This window comes from Prosopis cineraria, unplaced genomic scaffold (assembly GCF_029017545.1).
Source record: "Prosopis cineraria cultivar Desert tree isolate PC_DT_omini unplaced genomic scaffold, ASM2901754v1 PC11, whole genome shotgun sequence".
Taxonomy (NCBI): Eukaryota; Viridiplantae; Streptophyta; class Magnoliopsida; order Fabales; family Fabaceae; genus Prosopis; species Prosopis cineraria.
In genome coordinates this window covers 21,234,797-21,252,944 of record NW_026555342.1, presented here as the reverse complement: position 1 = coordinate 21,252,944, position 18,148 = coordinate 21,234,797, and the positions used below count along the sequence as shown (strand labels likewise).

At 28.8% G+C, this 18,148-nt stretch overlaps 2 protein-coding genes across 2 annotated transcripts; both read right to left on the bottom strand.

Annotated features, from left to right (window-relative positions):
• Positions 1–6,561: 6,561 nt before the first annotated feature.
• Positions 6,562–7,554, bottom strand: LOC129286313 (probable disease resistance protein At4g27220). Its single transcript, XM_054922304.1, has one exon. It carries the CDS (start codon positions 7,552–7,554, stop codon positions 6,562–6,564), a length of 993 nt encoding a protein of 330 aa, XP_054778279.1.
• A 30-nt stretch (positions 7,555–7,584) lies between these two features.
• Positions 7,585–9,201, bottom strand: LOC129286312 (disease resistance protein RPS5-like). The gene is made up of 2 exons (XM_054922303.1): positions 8,610–9,201; positions 7,585–8,495 (listed from the first exon to the last, which is right to left on the bottom strand). Exons 1-2 carry the CDS (start codon positions 9,199–9,201, stop codon positions 7,585–7,587), a joined length of 1,503 nt encoding a protein of 500 aa, XP_054778278.1.
• Positions 9,202–18,148: the final 8,947 nt, after the last annotated feature.

Genomic DNA, 18,148 nt, shown 5'->3' with positions numbered 1-18,148 from the left:
AAATTAATCTACTTCTCAGCAAGATTTGGACTGGACCTTGAAGTAAGGTACTATCATAAATTATAGTAAAACACTTGTTATAACTAATTTAAATAAAATATTAATTAGGAGAATTTTTTTTTAAAAAAATTAAACTTATGGTCATTTCAATACTATTACTTGAAATTTTTAAAATCTATGAGCAACACAAATTTTGATAAATTTTTAGTTTTCTATTAGCATTGTTAAATTTCACGATTGTGTTATTGAGAAAACTTGTTATCTATTGTCAATTAAGTATATGTTTAATTATTTTATTGATTTGCTTTAATTATTTATTATCTTCATAAATTATATTATAATTTTGATTGGAATGCTACTTATCAGAAATTTCTTTGGTCTAGATATTGTAGCTGACCCTACACCTCCAGTAGATCATTGAAGGGCCTTATTGTTTTTGGAAAGAGGAAGCGCATTGTGAATATCACTTTTTGGTGAAACTATGTATTGTATTATATGATTTAATTTAGTGCTCCATATATATCGTAGTTAGGTCCTAGTCTTATATTGCTAGTATATAATTTGTTGAAATGGAGTTAGTCTTCTTACTGGTTTAGCTAATAAGTTTTGTTATTATAAAAATTTTGGGAGGTCTAATTTACAGAAAAATTTTTGCCAAAATTTTTATAAGATATTTAAAACTTTACGAACTTTAATACACACACAACTTATATATCGATATTTTAGCTTAATCTCTAGCTAATCAAGACTTATAAAATATAAATTCACTTTCTATTTCATGCTAGTCATAGTTTAGTATTGACGTGTGATAATACAAGTCCAAATTAAAAAGATAAGTGATGAAAGCTTCCAAATGAACTGAGAGACATAAAAGGGCATGTAAGTAGGGGTGAAAATAGGCTAGATCTTTAATAGGAGCCTACAACCTAACCTACTTTAGACCTAACCTAGCCTACTTACTAAATAGGCTTAAGCCAGATTCAGTCTTTTAACTAATCCTATTTAGTCAAATAGGCTAGGCCTATTTTTTCAAGGCCTAACCTATGAGTCCAACAAGCCAGCCTATATATATATATATTATGTAATATATCACAAGCATATTAGTTTTACCATTTGATTTTTAATCAATCCATTCTTTTTTATTTTTAATTATATTTTCAATCATATTAGTCTTTTATATTAATCTCAATGTTGTTATTTTATTATTATATTATAGTTGGTCAGTCCTTTCAATTATCATATATTATAATTGATAGATCGGATTATATAATAATATTATATATTATAATAGTCTTAAAATATATTTGAGACATTTAAAACTAAAATGCGAGCCTATTTAAAAGACTTACTTTTAAGTAGGCTTTTAAATAAGCTTTTAGGCCAGGTCATGTTAGGCTTTAGGTAAGCTCAGGCTTGAGTTATGAAAAAAGTCTTATATAGACTTTAAGCCAAGCTCAAGCTTTGATTTACCACACAGGTTCAGGCCTATTTGGTCAAAATCTAGTTTAACCTAACCTATTTTCACCCTTACATGCAAGTCATGAGGATATGAGCTATGAGCCCATGAGCTTAGACTGTTTTCATCCAGCCTAATTATAAATGACAACTTTAATATTTGTTAATTTTAGGTTAACTCTTTTGTGTTTAATAATTTAAGTTTGTAATGGGTTTTAAATAAACCCCAAAACGTGTTTAGAGTATTTTTTTTCTTTTCGTTTAGCTTTTATTGGTGCATTTTTTTTAATAGGAGAGATATCTAATAACTTATTAATTTATAGACCTTTAGGCTTGGTTTAGATGGAGAGAAAAATGAAAAGAAAAAATAAAGATGAGAGAAAATTAGGAGGAAAAATTTCTAAAAATAATAAATTTTTGTACTCTTTATTTTTAGAAGTCTTCCCTTGTGCAAACAAAAGATTAGGTTTTAAGGTTTAAGAGAATCAATTTTAATTTCTTTCTGTTAGATTTCATTTTGGCAAAATATCATTTAAGAATCTCTGGAGAGTTTTTACATCACAGAATAACCTTAGAAATATGAAATTTCTTTGCACCCCCAGTACCTATTTGAAAATAATATTTTGTAAAAAATGACCTAAATAACCCTAATATTTTATGAATGCTTAAATAAATATCCATTCGAGTTTTGATAAATAATCATGTGTAATTAACAACAACCCATTTAAAAATAAACAAATTGTGAAAATTGATAGCACTTGTTTTTATACAAGTGTTGATCATACATAAGCAAGTATCTATTCGAGTTTTTGACAAATAACCATGCATGTATAATTAACAACCCATAGAAATGAACAAGATACAAAAACTGATAACACAAGTTTAATTATACAAGTGTCAATTGGTCTTACATAAACAAGTATCTATTTATATTTTGACAAATAATCTTATGTAATTAATAACAACTTACTCAGAATTAACAAGTTACTATAACTAAAAGCATGGTTTAATTGTACAAGTGTTGGTCTCATATAAATAAACATCCGTTCAGGTTTTGACAAGTAACTATATGTAATTCACAACAAACCATTCGAAAATAATAAATTATTATAACTGCACACAAGTTTAATTGTCTAAGTGTTGTTCCTGCATAAACAAATACACATTAAGGTTTTGACAACTAACCACACAAAATTAACAATAACTCGTTAAATTATTAAAATTTATTAAATTTTGATGGTAATTATGTTTTTTTCTTAGAAAATCTTATTTAGGCATAAGTATCAATGAATCGCAGTGAAATTTCAGATTTTTAATGCACTTATTTAATATAAAAACTCTTTAAGAGTGCATTGATTTTGATATTTTCCCTCTCATCACTTTTTCATGGTGACGAAGGTTTGTCATGGGACCTACATTTGTTTTTTGTTTTTAAATTTTTCTTATTCTTGCATATTAAATTGATTTGGAGCATTTGGCAAAGATTTCTTGGAGACCCAGGTGCAGGTAATTTCATGAATAATCATTGTTTATTAAAAAAAAAAATCATGAATAGACAACCGTACGTTGAAATTAACATTCGGGCTAATTAAATGAGTCTAATGTTCACACGGAATGGGAAGTGATTTTCTTAGTGAGTGTGACACTATGACTGGGACTTATTTCATCAAATTGCGCATCATACCTCAAACCCTAAATTTAGTCATTGCGTCGTTCCTTGACAATGGAAGAGGAAGGCACCTAGCAATTTAAGCACAGTCAATTTCAATGTACGTTAGCGTTAATTATAGAAAATTATTTATTTATTTTAGTATAAACAAAATTAAACCACTTTAATAATAAAAGGGCCAATAGCAAGAATCGGCCCGCTCTTCTTTATTTTTATTATTTTTTTAATTGAGACAAACATACTCTATAGTTGTAAAATAATGGAAGAATCACATTCAAGAATAAGTCAAATAAATTATTTATAGATAAGGACTCATAACAAGTTTCATTTGAAAAAAAAATACGTCCTCATTTTAACCACAATATATTTCGTATTGGTCCTTATCTATGAATAATTTTCTTGAGTGATCTTTGAATGTAATTCTCCCAATAAAAATTGTCGTGGTGATCAAAAGGAAAAACTTATATACTTAACCTAATATATTTAAGGTGCTTATTTTTAATTAAATTAAGACATGTGTGTCTTTATAGATTATTTATTATATTATAAGTTATTGTTATTAATATTATTGACATATTAAAATATATATATATATATATATATCTTGATTTGATTGGATAAAAATATATTAAATATATATGTTAAGTACGTAAGTCTTGCTCATCATCAAATAACTCTTCATACTTCATTTATTTTTCGAATAAAGTATTAATGGTGCAGCCAAATTTTCTTTAGCATCCTCCATCCCATGTCAATGTGGAAAAACTCATATATTTAGTTTTACATACTTAATACACTTGTTTTTAATTAAATTAAAATATGTAAATTTTTTATATATTATTTATTCTATAACAGGCTCTTATTATAAATATTTTTAATATTTTAAAATTCAGTTGTTATAATTAGATTGGACATAAATTAAGAATTAAGTGTATAAGAGTAATTACTTAAGTCTTCTCTAGAAATTATTATTATGCTATCCCATACAAGGGAAAGTTAGATAAACAAATAATCTAGTATTGTTTAAATGTATAAATGGGTGCTTAATTTTGTAAGAAACAATTTAAGCTATTAATTAACTGTTTATAAGGCTATCAATTTCATTTTGAGCTCCATATCCTTTTTTTTTTAATTTCAAATGTCACATTCTAATTTTTCATATTCCTTTTTTATTTCCATTTAAACTCCTATTTTTTTTAATTTAACTTTGTCCCTAGTTTTTTTTGCTTGTTTCACTTGAAAATATATATATATATATATATATTATTGGTCTTCTTTTTATGGATTATTATTAACGATTAATTAATGAGAAATATCAAAGAAAAGGACAGGCTCTAGTCCTTGATTACGCGGTCTGCCGGCTTAAGATTAAATACAAAACCCTAACAATATTTTCCTATAAGTAATACAGTAAAGATAAAAACAAATATTTAATTATTAAATTCACAATAATTTTAATTTAAAACTCAAGAATAATTTGCTTATAAAAAATAAAAAAATAATAATACAATTTTAATTTAAATAGTTTTGATAAAATTTAATAGAGTTTGTTTTTTAACAAAGAAAGCTGTATTTATTTCAATAAAAAATTCGAAAACATTTTGAGAGGAAGTTGGTTGAGCGAAAGGATATTATTTAAAATTAAAAAGACAGTACATGACAGTTGGCATTTTGGAGGGTTAGATGAGAACCACACAGATTGAACGGTCAAGATATGAGAAATGGAGGAAAAAAGGAGATAAAAGAAATAGAGACATCCCATAGTTGAAATTCTTCGAACATGTGAATATGTTATTGAAAAAAGAATAGAAAACAAAGGTCATTCCAAGTAGACGCTCTGTTTTTCACTATGCAATTTCTGATTTAATTAATCTAAGTAGTGATGAATGATTATGTGACATCCAACTTGAAAAATGCGAGAAAAATCATTAAATTCTCCTCATAATTTTTTTTTGGCGCATATATATGAGAAAAATGTTAATTATATATGTTTGTCTGTATTAAGTAATAAAGTGATTGAGTAAAGTATCGTTCTCTTATATTTGATTCTAAAAACTGTTAAAATATCTATTTCACACTATAGCTCAAGTCAAGCACATCACAAAAAAAATGGAAGAAACATATGAATTAATTAATTAAATCTAAGGCAATATCTAATAAAATTCTGTTGCCTACGCTATAATTTGTGTTCTGTGTACAATGCATGCAAGTTTTTGAAAAATTATCATAGACGTCTCACTTACCACACACACAAGCCAAAGTCATTCATAAAAGCATATGATGGACAATAAAAGTCTTGAAAATAAATTTGAAAACATGTTTAAAATCACTCAGATCAAACAAAACTAACGAGTGCACCCAAATGTTTTCTTACCAAACGTCAGACTTTATTAAAAAAAAAAAATCAATGTTAACAGTAAATTAACAACAGACATGTGGAATCAAATCAAGATATTGTAGCTAGTTTCATTTGAATACTGCCTTCGCGCTGTATTGCTGCTACTCGGAGCAAGCCTGTCCCTGCATTGAATAATGTAATAATCAAATTATATGTAGTGGATAAAAAAAATTGAAATTAAGAAATCGTTGTATATTTAATATGCTTATTGTTAGTAATTAAATCAAGACATATGAATTTTTATATATTATTTATTTTATAATAAATTTTTTAATTTTTAATATTTGTAATACTTTTAAAATATATTTTTTAATTTAATTGAATAAAAGTATCTAAGGCTAAAACACTAAAATCTTCCTTTTAATAGTATCTATACGGACGTACTATGGTAATTGGAAAATCTAATGAAACATACCTGTTATAGTAATCGATGAAGCATGATTGAAGGAGATTCTTAGCTTCAGGTTGGTCCCACTGCAGTGATTGCCACCATTCGTTTTCACATATTATTTGTTGGAGAGTGGTGGATGGTGAGATTTCCTGACCAGCCTCTACTCCAAAGAGAATAAAATTGACAACAAGAGTCGGGCTAGAAAGACTATCTGTTTAAACTCATTTTTATAAGAGTTTGAGTTTGAAAAAATAACATTTTTTAAGAAAATTAGACTTTCAAGCCCGGCTATAATAACCCCAGAAAAAAGGGCTCAGACTCAGGCGGCTCTTTTAAGCTCGTTTTTTATTTTTCTCTTAAAAAATAAAATATTTTTAATTTTTAAATTGAATTTAAACTTTAAAATATATGTTTATATTTTAAAATTAAAATTTCTATTATTTATTTTTAATTTTTAAACATTATAATTTGTATTTTTTAAAAATATATGAAATATTATAATAAAAAATTTTAATTTCTAAAAATTCAACAAATAAATAATAATAATAATAATAAAAGTTTACAGGCATGACCTTGAACCCTTTATAAAAGGGTCAGGTTTTAAAAAATGAGATATTTCAAAAAAATCGGGCTTAAAAGCCCGAGCCCTTAAGAGCTGGGCCCATAAGGGCCGAGCTTATATGGGTCGGCCCGCTCATTTTTCAACTTAAGTAGATAATTGTGTTGAATGTCCCCATTGTTTATGCTTTCCAGACTGCGCAAATCATATAATTCCAACCTTTGCAATTTTGGAAGGATCACTTTGACTGCATGGCTGTTGTCTTCAACGTTTGTATTCCTCTCCCCTTCAATAATTTCTTCCATAAAGAAGCAATCAATTATGGTAATTTCTTTGAGACTTTTAGGCTCGTCCATGAGCTGCCTTGGGAACAAACATTTCAACGAACCACAGGATGACACCTCAATTCTCTTGAGGTTCATTAGAGTACCTGGTCTCACCACTTTCCCACTGATGCTCCTCAACCTTGGAAAATCATGTTGATTCATTGTCTCTAGCCGGGGAAAATTATTCTCCTCTGATTCAACAATGGCTTCCATCTCAGGACAGCATTTTAATTGGCACCTTTTCAAGTACATTGCATCCAATAAGTACAAAGACAAACATTTCACACCATAAAAATGAGAAATTATTAACTCCTCTACATTTCGTGGAATCAATGCAGTAATCTCGGCATCTGAAACGTTTCCTAGTTTGTATCCCCTATCTATTGCCAAACTAGTTTTCTCAGATAATTCTAGAACGCAGCCTGAAAACCCGACAACAAGCTTCAACTCCTTGAATTTATAATTCTTCAGAAATTTGGATATGAGTCCAGCCGGTAAGTTTTGGACAGAAGTGAAGGAGAAATCCAGGTGTCCCAAATCAGTCAATTGTTCCATCCCTCGTGGAAGTTCTGTTAAACCTCTAGAAAATGAAAAATCTAAGTACTTCAATTTAGTGAGCCTTTCTAAGGATGGAGTTTGAACAAGATTCCAACAGTGGCTCAACAACAAGGCATGTAGATTCTCTAAATTCGAAAGAGACACAGGCAAAACACGAATCCTACTGTAGGAGAGATTAAGAACTTTTAGCACATGCATGTTGTTAAAGAAGCGGTGTGGTATGTTTTTTTAAAATGCGTTATATTGAAGTAGTAAAGAAGTGAGTCTATGACATGTTGGATTGAAGTCTATAGATTTCACATTATTTCTCATCAATGATACCCATTGAACATCCTCTCTCCATTCCTGAGGCATTGCTGGTTTTACTTGTCCTCCGTCAGCATTCACAATGCATCTAGGCTTTGTACTCATGATTCTGATGACCATATCTCTTATCATATCATGCAATTTAACAAATCTCACCCCATTTTCAATCTTTAATTCCAGCAAGCATGCTGATATTAATTCATCTATAATAATTTGTCCCTTGCATTTCATCACAGACGTGCTTGGACCTTCCAATAAATCTTCCCACACCCAATAATTAATCAATTCATTCTCATCAATTAGATGACCTTTTGGGTATAAACCACAATATAGGAAGCAATATCGCCTTATATCATCGTTTAGTTTTGAATAGCTCGACTTCAAACGAGAACATACAACTTCATCAATGTTGTATGTACCAGTACTTGAAGTTTTTAACCCTTCCAATGCATTATCCCACTTTCTTAGGTTAGTTGTCTCTCTCAATGCACGTCCAACTGCAGCAATAGCTAGAGGCAAACCACCACATTCTTTTGCCACATCCATTGCAATTGGTTGTATTTCTTGAATTGATAGTACCTTCTCCCCAACTTTGTTCTTGAAGAGATTCCACACTTCATTCTTTGGAAGAACTTTTACTTCGACATTCTTGTCTGTTTCCATCTCTCTGCACACTCTAAGATTGCGAGTTATTATTATCAATTTGCAACCATTTTCTACTGTTGGCACAGGAATTCCAACAGTTTCAATAGAGATTGGTTCCCAAACATCATCCAAAATCAACGCAAATTTTTTCCTCTTATTAAAAGGTTGCCACAATTTTGAAGATCTTGCTATATCATCATCAGTTTTTTGAAAAGTCAAACTCAACTTCACTGCTATATTCTGCTGCAACTTGCATATATCGTTTGTTGCTTACATCCATTTAATGCAATTAAATTGACTACTTTCTGTCAGTAGGCGATTGTTAATCGCTGACATGATAGTTGTTTTACCCGCTCCCCCCATCCCCCAAACACCAACCCTTCTGGTCTCTTTGTCAGACAAAAATCCCCAAATCTCATTAAAAATTTGGTCATGTGTTTTGAATTCCATCATTGGTATTGCGGACAAAATATCACCCCTCCTGGTTTCAGGAATAGCAATTGAATCTTCTGAACGCAGAACATCCTCTAATCGTTGACGAATATAACCACTCTTCTCCTCAATAAGTTCGCCCAACTTGATTCTTGAATCAATGAAACAATATCCTCTAGCCGGTTCATCCTTGAGACTTCTAACTTCTGCTTTTACCTGATGAACTTGTCGAAGCCATCCTTTACATTCCTTTGTTTTTACTGCCCCTTTTAGAAGCCTTAACCATTTTGCTTTATCTTCAACATCTTTTCTATGATCATCCAGCCTTCGCATCAACTCATCCAGCTGGTCAATGCTCCTCTTAGGTGTTCTCCAGTGTTCAAACTTGATTATAATTACTTCATGCAGTTTGCAACTAACTATCAAGCCGATGATGTTGGTCGCACCTGCAACGTATTCCATGGGAAAAGGTATGCATGCTCTAAAGAATTCAAACAAACACAGGAATATGGAAAGCACAAGATATCTTTCAGCAGCTGATGATCTATCCTGCTGTCTACATGTTGAAAAAAATAATGAAAGGTCAACTATATGATCTCCACAATTAACATGGAACAACATGAAGAGCAAGGATATATCTAAACAATGCTATCCCAAGTGAGAAATTAAAATTACAAAATAATAATAATAATAATAATAATAATAATAATAAAAACTTGCTCGACCACATGTATAATTGAAGTAGAAACAAAATGCTGATTTTAGCAACAAATACAAATACAAATAAATATGAAAAGTAAATATATATATATATATATATATATAGAGTTAAATGGAAAAGTGATCCCTACACTATAAGCCTCAGACACTCTGAGACCATAAACTCATTTTCAGTATATTGTTCCCTTTCACTTTTAAAAATAATACAATATCATCTTTATCATTAATAAAAATTAATTTTGACCACTAGTTGACATAAAATAATAAAAAATGATCTTAAAAATCACAGAAAAAGACATAAAAATACAGAAAAAGATAAAAAAAATTATTGGTTTTTTTCTGTAACTTTTTGATTAACTAACAGTTAAAGTTAATAATTATTAATGGTGGGAGCAATATTACTTCATTTTGACATCAAAAAAGAATTTAGAGTTTTAAATGCTCATGGACCTATTGTAATGACCCAGAAAAAAAATAATATTAAGACTTACAATAATATATTTTGCATTTTATTTTTGCTTTAGCTCTGTGAAATTACCAAAGTGCCCTCCTTAAAAATTTTATAAAACACTGATCGGTTTTTTCCCCCCTTTTCTTCATTCCCGTTCATTGCAAATCAACTGAGAGAGGGGGCTTCAAGAATGTTCTTCTTCCTTCGTCTTCAAGTTCATCATCGGCGCATCAGTAAAGGAACTCATGCCATCGTCAATAGAGGTTTCCGTCCAATGCGCCGGGGTGTTTAGAGGAAGAAGGATTTGATTGAAGTTTTAAGGAGTGAATTTTAGTACTTGAAAATACTTCATGGATTTTAGTACTTGAAAATACTTCAAGTTAGTCGATAATATTCCAATCAATTTATATATTTACAATTTTTTTATTAAAAATTATTTTCAATAATTTACAGTTATCAAAATATATTTCTACTCTAGCACTAATTACTTTTGTTAATTAAATTACTTTAGCTCTTGAAGTCATGACATACACTTATAAGATTGATGAAAACTGACGAAAACACTTTTACAAGTTTTTATACCCCTTTATTCAATGAAAACAATCATGGAAATTAGAGATAAAGTTCATGAAACATTAGTCGCGAATTTTTATATTTAGAAGGATTGATATTTCAAACGATGCCTGCAAATTTATTGTTGAGAAGAGAAAAATTATATTTTAACAAGTAATTTATTTCTCACATGTTTGAAAATGTGATTTTGAGAGGACTATAAATAGAACACGGGTTACTAATAGCAATTCCATTAGTTTGTAACACGCTATGGTTAATGATTTATTAGTTTAATTTTTGTGAGCTTTGTTCTCACATTTGTGATTCAGGAGTCTGGTACTTATATTTGTTTTCGTGGCTTCAACTGTGTCTGGTTACTTACACTTGTAGACTGTATATTCAAGTTTGTTTTCTTGGCTTAGGCCGTATTTGGTTATTTACCCTCATGAACTATGTGTAGACATTTGGCTTTGTGGTGTAAGACGCATTGGTTATTTATTTTCATGGATTATGTGTCAATGTTTGTCTTCATGGCATAAGCCGCATTTAATTATTTATCTTTGTAGAATGTGTATTCATTTTGTTATCTGTTCTCTAAAGTACTTAGAATATTAGCTTTTAATTGATTTGTGAAATTTATATTTCATTGATTTTATTTAGTAAATATTCCTATATTTATTTATGTTATTTATTGATTTCTCAAGATCAAATGATAAGGTTGCTTTGTTATTGGAAATTTAATGTTCCAGTATTTTTGAGGTTCTCTAAAATATTTAAAACCCACATTTTGTTGTTATATTATCTTGATAGATTCTCTCTTTAATTTATTTATAATTACTTGAATCTATTCATTCATATTATTTTAAATTTTATTCTTGGGATGTTATTCACTAAAAATATGTTTAATTTTAGATAGTGTAGATGACTTTGGATTTTGAGATGACCATTGAGGGGTACACTTTCAAATTGGAGTTGAAGCATTATTTCAGCTAAATTTCTAATTGTTTGCAAAACTTGACTTTATATATTATACTTTGTATTTTGAAAATTTTTGTTGAAATTTCTATAGAAATTTATGAATTTTGTTATCATAAAGAGCTTATATGAAATAAATCTTACTCTCCTTGAAGAATACATTTATAGTTATAATTAAGCATTTCTTGAATTTAGGCTTAAGGGATGTGTGTTGTGGTACATATGCTGTGCCAATCACATTTTATTTTTTGGGTATGACACATATAGTTTAGGGGTTAATTTGTCTTCTAACCCTATATATAATGACCTTTCCTATTATTTTGTGACATATATACTCCATCCATTCCTTATTATGAGATGTCTTCTAAAAATTTTATTTGGTTCTTAGTATAAAGCAATTAATAGGGTATTAATTATGTTTTTTCAATAATTAATTAATTATGAGAGATAATGTAATATAAATTTAAAATTTTTTATTTAAATAGAAGTAAAATTGAAAATTTATTTTATTTTTATGTAAAACTTGATAATTTAACTACCTCTTGATTTTAGTAACGTATTTAGAAGTATTTTATAATAGGACCACAAGAAGAATGTGATTTTGTGCTGTGGTGTGATGTGTGCAGCCACATGAGCCATCAAGTATTCAAGAGTGAGGGAAATCAAGTGAAGGAGTAAATGCGAGGAAGTGCGTGAACTACCAAACTTTATTGAGAAATTGAGTCTTCAAATTGTTTCAATAAATAGTAAGAAAAGTTGAAGGGAAAATAATAATAAAATACTTTCTAAATATATAAATAATAATTTAATCTCTTAAAATGTCATAATTTTCCTGAAGTTTTTAAATACTTTTCTATCATTAATAAATTTATATAAATTGCTAAATTGTCTTTGTTGAAAATAAATGATTTACAAGTTTTGTTTAAATATTCACAACTTTTCTTCTTATATTTGCAACAATACAACAACAAATAAGAAATTTAATATGCGAAATTGTAATTTGCTATTGTATTGTTGTGAATATAAGAAGGAAAGTTATAAATATTTAAACAAAACTTATGAATTGTTTATTTTTTAATAAGGGCAATTTAGTAATTTAAATAAATTCATTAATGATAAAAACGTTTCTAAGAACTTTAAAAAAATTATGAAATTTTGAGAGATTAAATTATCATTTATATATTTTAAAAAGATTTTATTATTATTATTTTAAAATTGAAGGCCTTTACTGATCAAGTATCAATTGCAAGCCACCCAAACTCAACCTTGTTAGGATGAGGTTGGGCATGCAGGGATGGATCAGAACATGGAAAAGGACAAAGTGGTGGACTAGAGTCTTGGCATTCTAATTTCCAACCTTGGAGGCCTAGCCAGGCCTAGGAGGAGGCTTTTTTCCATTTTTGATATAAAAAAATATGTTGTATTTTGTTAATATTGTAAGATAAGAGGTGAAGGTGTAAATTTGATCTTCAATTATTTTTTTTGTAGCATTAGGTAATTTATATTATAAGGTGATATAAAATAAATCTTCAACTTTTAAAAATGGAGCATTTAACAGCCTCTGTTAACTTCTATATGTCAGATGTTATCTTCTATGCGGGGCCCACAATTTTTTTTGGAAAATGACACGTGGCACTCCACCTCAATAAATAAAGATGCATATTTAGCCATAAATCATTTTTTGAAGAACATTAGCTAGCTTCTATTATAGAAAATGAACCATCTAATATATTTCCATCAATTTTGACTAAACGCTGTTTATTTTCAGAATCATAGGACTCACAACATGTCAATTTCTCTAGTTTTCTTGCCTTCATTCCAAGTTTTAGCTTGAGAAGAAGAGGTTCAAAGAGTTTTTATCTGAAGACATTCATGAAAAAGATGCTAACGAAGTAGAAGAAGACAAGGTTTCATTTAAATAAGAATTCTTTGATAAAAACACGTGAATACCTTTAAATAATAATTCTTTAAATCTCTTACTCCATATGAGACTAAGAACGAAGGTAAAAAAATTGAAGACATTGACACATTGTGATTCTGATAAATATAAAAATAAATAATGTTTAGTGAAAATTGGATGAAAAGGTGTAGGAAAATTTATTTTTTATAGTATAAGCTATACCTAGTACTTCTTAAAAAATAGTTTATATATATTTAAATTTGCGCCTTTATTTGCCGAGGTGGCATGTCATGTGTCATTTTTAGAAAAAAATTAAGCGCCCCACACAAGATAAAAGTTAATGGAGCCTACTAGATGTTTTGTTTGTGAAAGCTGAAGATTTATTTCTCAAATAATTAAGGGTTCTTGAAAAATAATTAAGGGTCAAATTTGCGTCTTTAGCCAAAGGTAAACGAGAGGAAGAGGACAAATACGTACGAGGAAGAAGCCGGATGTTGCAGAAGCAAAAACTTGAATTTGCCCCCGGGAGGATGTAAATACACTTTGGAGAAAAGAAAGAGAAACGCACGTAGGAGTGCAGGGCAAATTGTGGAAAGAAAATAAACCTTTTTTCTTGCTTTCGTGGTGAAAAAACCATTCAAGATTTACTAAGAGTGCCCTTCAAAATCTTGGCGTCAAATTTTAATGATTGAAATATTAAAAAATATATTAATAAAATAAAAATTTATATTTGCATTTAGTTTTTTTATTGTTTGATTTAGATTATCTTTTTCAAAATTATAATTTTATTTGGTACATTTATTATATATTCAATTTAAATTTTTTATATTAAAATACAAAGTGTAACCAAAATTTTCTAATGATCGTTAACATAAAGATAATGCCCTTCAATCATGTACTTTGTTCATAGGATAGTTATATATAAAGATTTAACAAGAAACTTATTTCACAAACAAATAGTAACAACAAGTCTCATACAGAAACAATAAGTTCATATTTTCATTTTAATAACCATCAATTTTATATTAGTCTTTGTTTGTGAATAAATTTTTTACCAGATCCATATAAAGATGTGAGATTCTCCTTATTTATAATTATACTATTTCATTTCAAATAAACCTTCAAAACGAACAAACAAATAAATATAAGCAATAAACGATTTAAAAAATTTAACCAGAACCCGGCAAGTTACAAAATAAATAAATAAATAACATTCAATTCAAAGGACAGAAATATTATCTGAAAAAACAAAGTAAACTGCGGGTGAGACAAAACTATTTTGATAGAAACGTTTTTTTCCTATTTAACATCTACCTTTGGAATACAATAATAAAAATTGATAAGTCTCTTTCTTTATTGATACTTTTTTCGGATCTCCCTTTAAAAAACAAAAAATAATAGAAAACCAAGAAATAAAAGGAAAAATAATTTAAGAAGTTAGTACAAAATCCAGCGAATTACCACCAAAATTAGAAATGTTATTTTTCTTGTAAATCATAATTCTAGCATCATTATACTGATTAACAGAATTTGTTGGTTCTGCAGTTTTAAATGCACACAAAGCATCTTTAAATGTTGTTCCTATAATTCACTCATTTTTATATTTGAAAATTAAATAAGACAATCCACAAAATAAAAGGGTTAAAGGAAAAAAAAATGCCTTAGAACTTTTTTGCAAGAGGTACCTAGTATTTTAAACTTTTTTTTTAGCAATGTTGCCTTGAAACTTTTAAAAAGAGTTCAATTTTGCCTTGTCATCAGTGTTGATTGTTAATTTGGGGATTTTAGAGTTATAACTTTAACTAACTTTGTAAGCATTGTATTAATTAATGAATTGTATAGATTTGTCATTGTGAGAGGAGTTTGAACCTCAATCCCTCAAGTCTTTGTTGTTGTAAGCTAAGAAACTAACATAACATTGATTTATTCTTTCATAAACTTGAAAATAATATGTTTTGTATAATTTGATATCGATTAAACTTGGTCGAGGCCATTATTTTGTATTGAGGACTTGTAACAAAATATTGGATATTCATATTTTTTCTTGAAATTTTGAGTTGAAACTATTCATATTATGATATAAAACCTTTCAAGCATAATTGTGTACGTTAGAACCATTTGTAACGAAGTTTAAACTTTTCAAACATGCTTGTGTCTGTAACAAAAAATGAATCATGTTAGAAACGTAGTTAGTTTTGAAGCTTGCTTGTATGTTCGTTGTTGTGATTCACTGTGATGGGTTGAGGTTGGATGGAGTTGCTGAGAATATTGCGTGTATGGTTAATCCCTTCATTGGTATACCATCATTCAGTGCATCGTAGATAGCTCTTAAGGGCCTTGTTCATATGCTTTCTGTTGTTGGGATTGTAATGGGAATGTGGGATAGCAAGACCTTCTAGTTTTGTCTTTTAAAGAGGAGACACTACTAGAAAAAAACAAATTAGCAAGGAAATTTAGCAAGAGATTTTTTATTCCTCTTTAAAATACCGAATAAGTGAGGAAATTAGCAAAGGATATTGATTTCATAGTTTAACTTACTATTAGCGAGTAAAATAGTGAGAGATTATCAATCTCTTTATAAAATAAGAGAATTAGCGAGGAAAATAATAAAAGATTGTCAATTCTCTCTAAAATAAGATAATTAGTAAGAAAAATAGTGAGGGATTCTATCCCTAGCTAATCACTGTAAAAAAAATTTATGTTTAATTATTTTTATTTAAGAATAAAAATTAAATTTAAAAATTAACTAAAATATTCATAATAAAATTATTTAATATTTAATATATTCTTTATTTTAAGTTTATTTTCATTAATGAAATAATATTTTATTAAAAATATAATGTAAAGAATAATTTAAATAACATATAAATATTTTTAACATATTAATAATTGAAAATAAAATTTAATATGTATATATGTATGTAATTTTATAATATATTATTTAATATATTTATGTAATTCAATAATATATATTTAATTTCTTATATAATAACTACAGGTGCCTTTCAATTCAACTGGCAAAGAAGGAGAGTATAAGACTTGGAAGGTATGAGGTCAAGGGTTCAAGTCTTGGTTTTGATATAAACATAATGAATATATAATATGATAAGGAACAAGTGACATAACATAAGGTGGATAATGACATGTCATGAGTTATCACACATGTGGCGGGTGATGGGGCATAAGATGGCCAGTGACATGGTAATTGATGAGGCACAAGTTTGTTGGTGACATGTCACAAGTTGACACACACATGGCGGATGATGTGGTATCACTATTTTTTAAAAAAAGCATATTTAGCAATGAATTAGCAAGGGACTAATCCCTTGCTAAATTATCAAATTTTAAATAATATTAGCAAGGGATTCAATCCCTTATAGCGATAATTTAGCAAGGAAAATACAATTCCCCGCTAAATTTAGCGAGCCTTTTTTTAGCTTTGAATTTAGTGAGGGACAAAATTCCTTGCTAAAATACAATTTAGCTAGGGACAATGGTATTTAGCAAGAGATTTGTTTCTTGCTAAATTTAATTTTTCTAGTAGTGAGAGTCATAATTCGATCTTGACCTATATACCTTTAAATAGGCATATCTCTTATATTGATGAGCTTAAGCTAATCTGTCAATTTGGATTATAGTCTGCTAGACAATGCATGTTGGCTTATAGCTATAGCTAGTAAGGTAGGTTAGAAGGAAATAAGAGTGGTCAAACATGACACTGCATGTGTATGATTAGCATGTTTCTCTATGTTTGTGAAATGAATATTATGACATGATATCTTATCAATGTTTACTTACCATGTTTGAGTAGGGAGTCTGGGAGGCAATAAGGGAAAGTATTGATGGAGTGAGCCTTAGGTATCTCTATATACTCATTTTTAAATGGCATGTGCTAATGTGCCAATATCTCACCAAGGTTGCCACCCATGTGAGACATACAACACGCTATTGACTTTATTCTAGGAGCAATCATTCCTAACAAATCTACTTATAGGATGAGTTTCTGGGGACATGCCAAAGTCTAGCAACAAGTTGAAGAGCTACTGAAGAAAGGGTTGGTCTGAGAAAGTGTTCGCCTTTATACTATACTTGTTCTTCTAGTATCTAAGAAGGATGAGAGTTGGAGAATGTACATTGATGCACACAAATTGTTCCTCCGCAAGTGTATGGGTCAAAGTGCAATAAAGTAATGTGTCAAGGTTGATCCCACAAGGAATTAAGCATAATAACAATTAAGCACTAAAGTTTTTATTTTTATTCACGTTAAGCAAAACCAATTAGAAGTGATTGATTAAGCAAAATTAAAAAGTAAAATGCATAAAATGCAATGAGATTCTCAATCCAACAACTACAAATGTCTAATGCAATCTAGAGTCACTAATCCCTTGCTAGTTTTATAGATCTTGCTTTTCACCTAATTAATTAATTTTAATGCTAATTTTGTTAATCTAGAATGTTAATGGCTATAAGGGCCTTTCAAACCTCAAATAACCCTCTCTCAAATTAATTATATTATTTTCAACAAAATTATCTAAGAGGCAACTTTAATTCCAACTCACTCTAATTTGATTATATGAGGTAATTAAGTATATTTCTATCCTAATTACAAATTAGATCATAATTTAATCTTATATTACTCAATCTAAGGATCGAATTGAGATTCTCTTTTGTCAAGGAAAAATCCCAACACCCAAATTCATATTTAATGATGGCCAAACATTAAATAGATAAATTAATGCAAGATGTAGCAACCAAAATTAATATTAAGCATAACCAATGCATAAAAACAAGCTCTACTCCATCAACAAGTT

Bases quoted from the DNA above. Each gene is read 5' to 3' on its own strand.
- LOC129286313 (XM_054922304.1), bottom strand. From the start codon at position 7,554: ATGCATGTGCTAAAAGTTCTTAATCTCTCCTACAGTAGGATTCGTGTT.
- LOC129286312 (XM_054922303.1), bottom strand. From the start codon at position 9,201: ATGGAATACGTTGCAGGTGCGACCAACATCATCGGCTTGATAGTTAGT. The intron at 8,496-8,609 runs GTAGTCAATTTA...ATGATGATATAG, and splicing joins CAATCGCCTACTGACAGAAA to CAAGATCTTCAAAATTGTGG.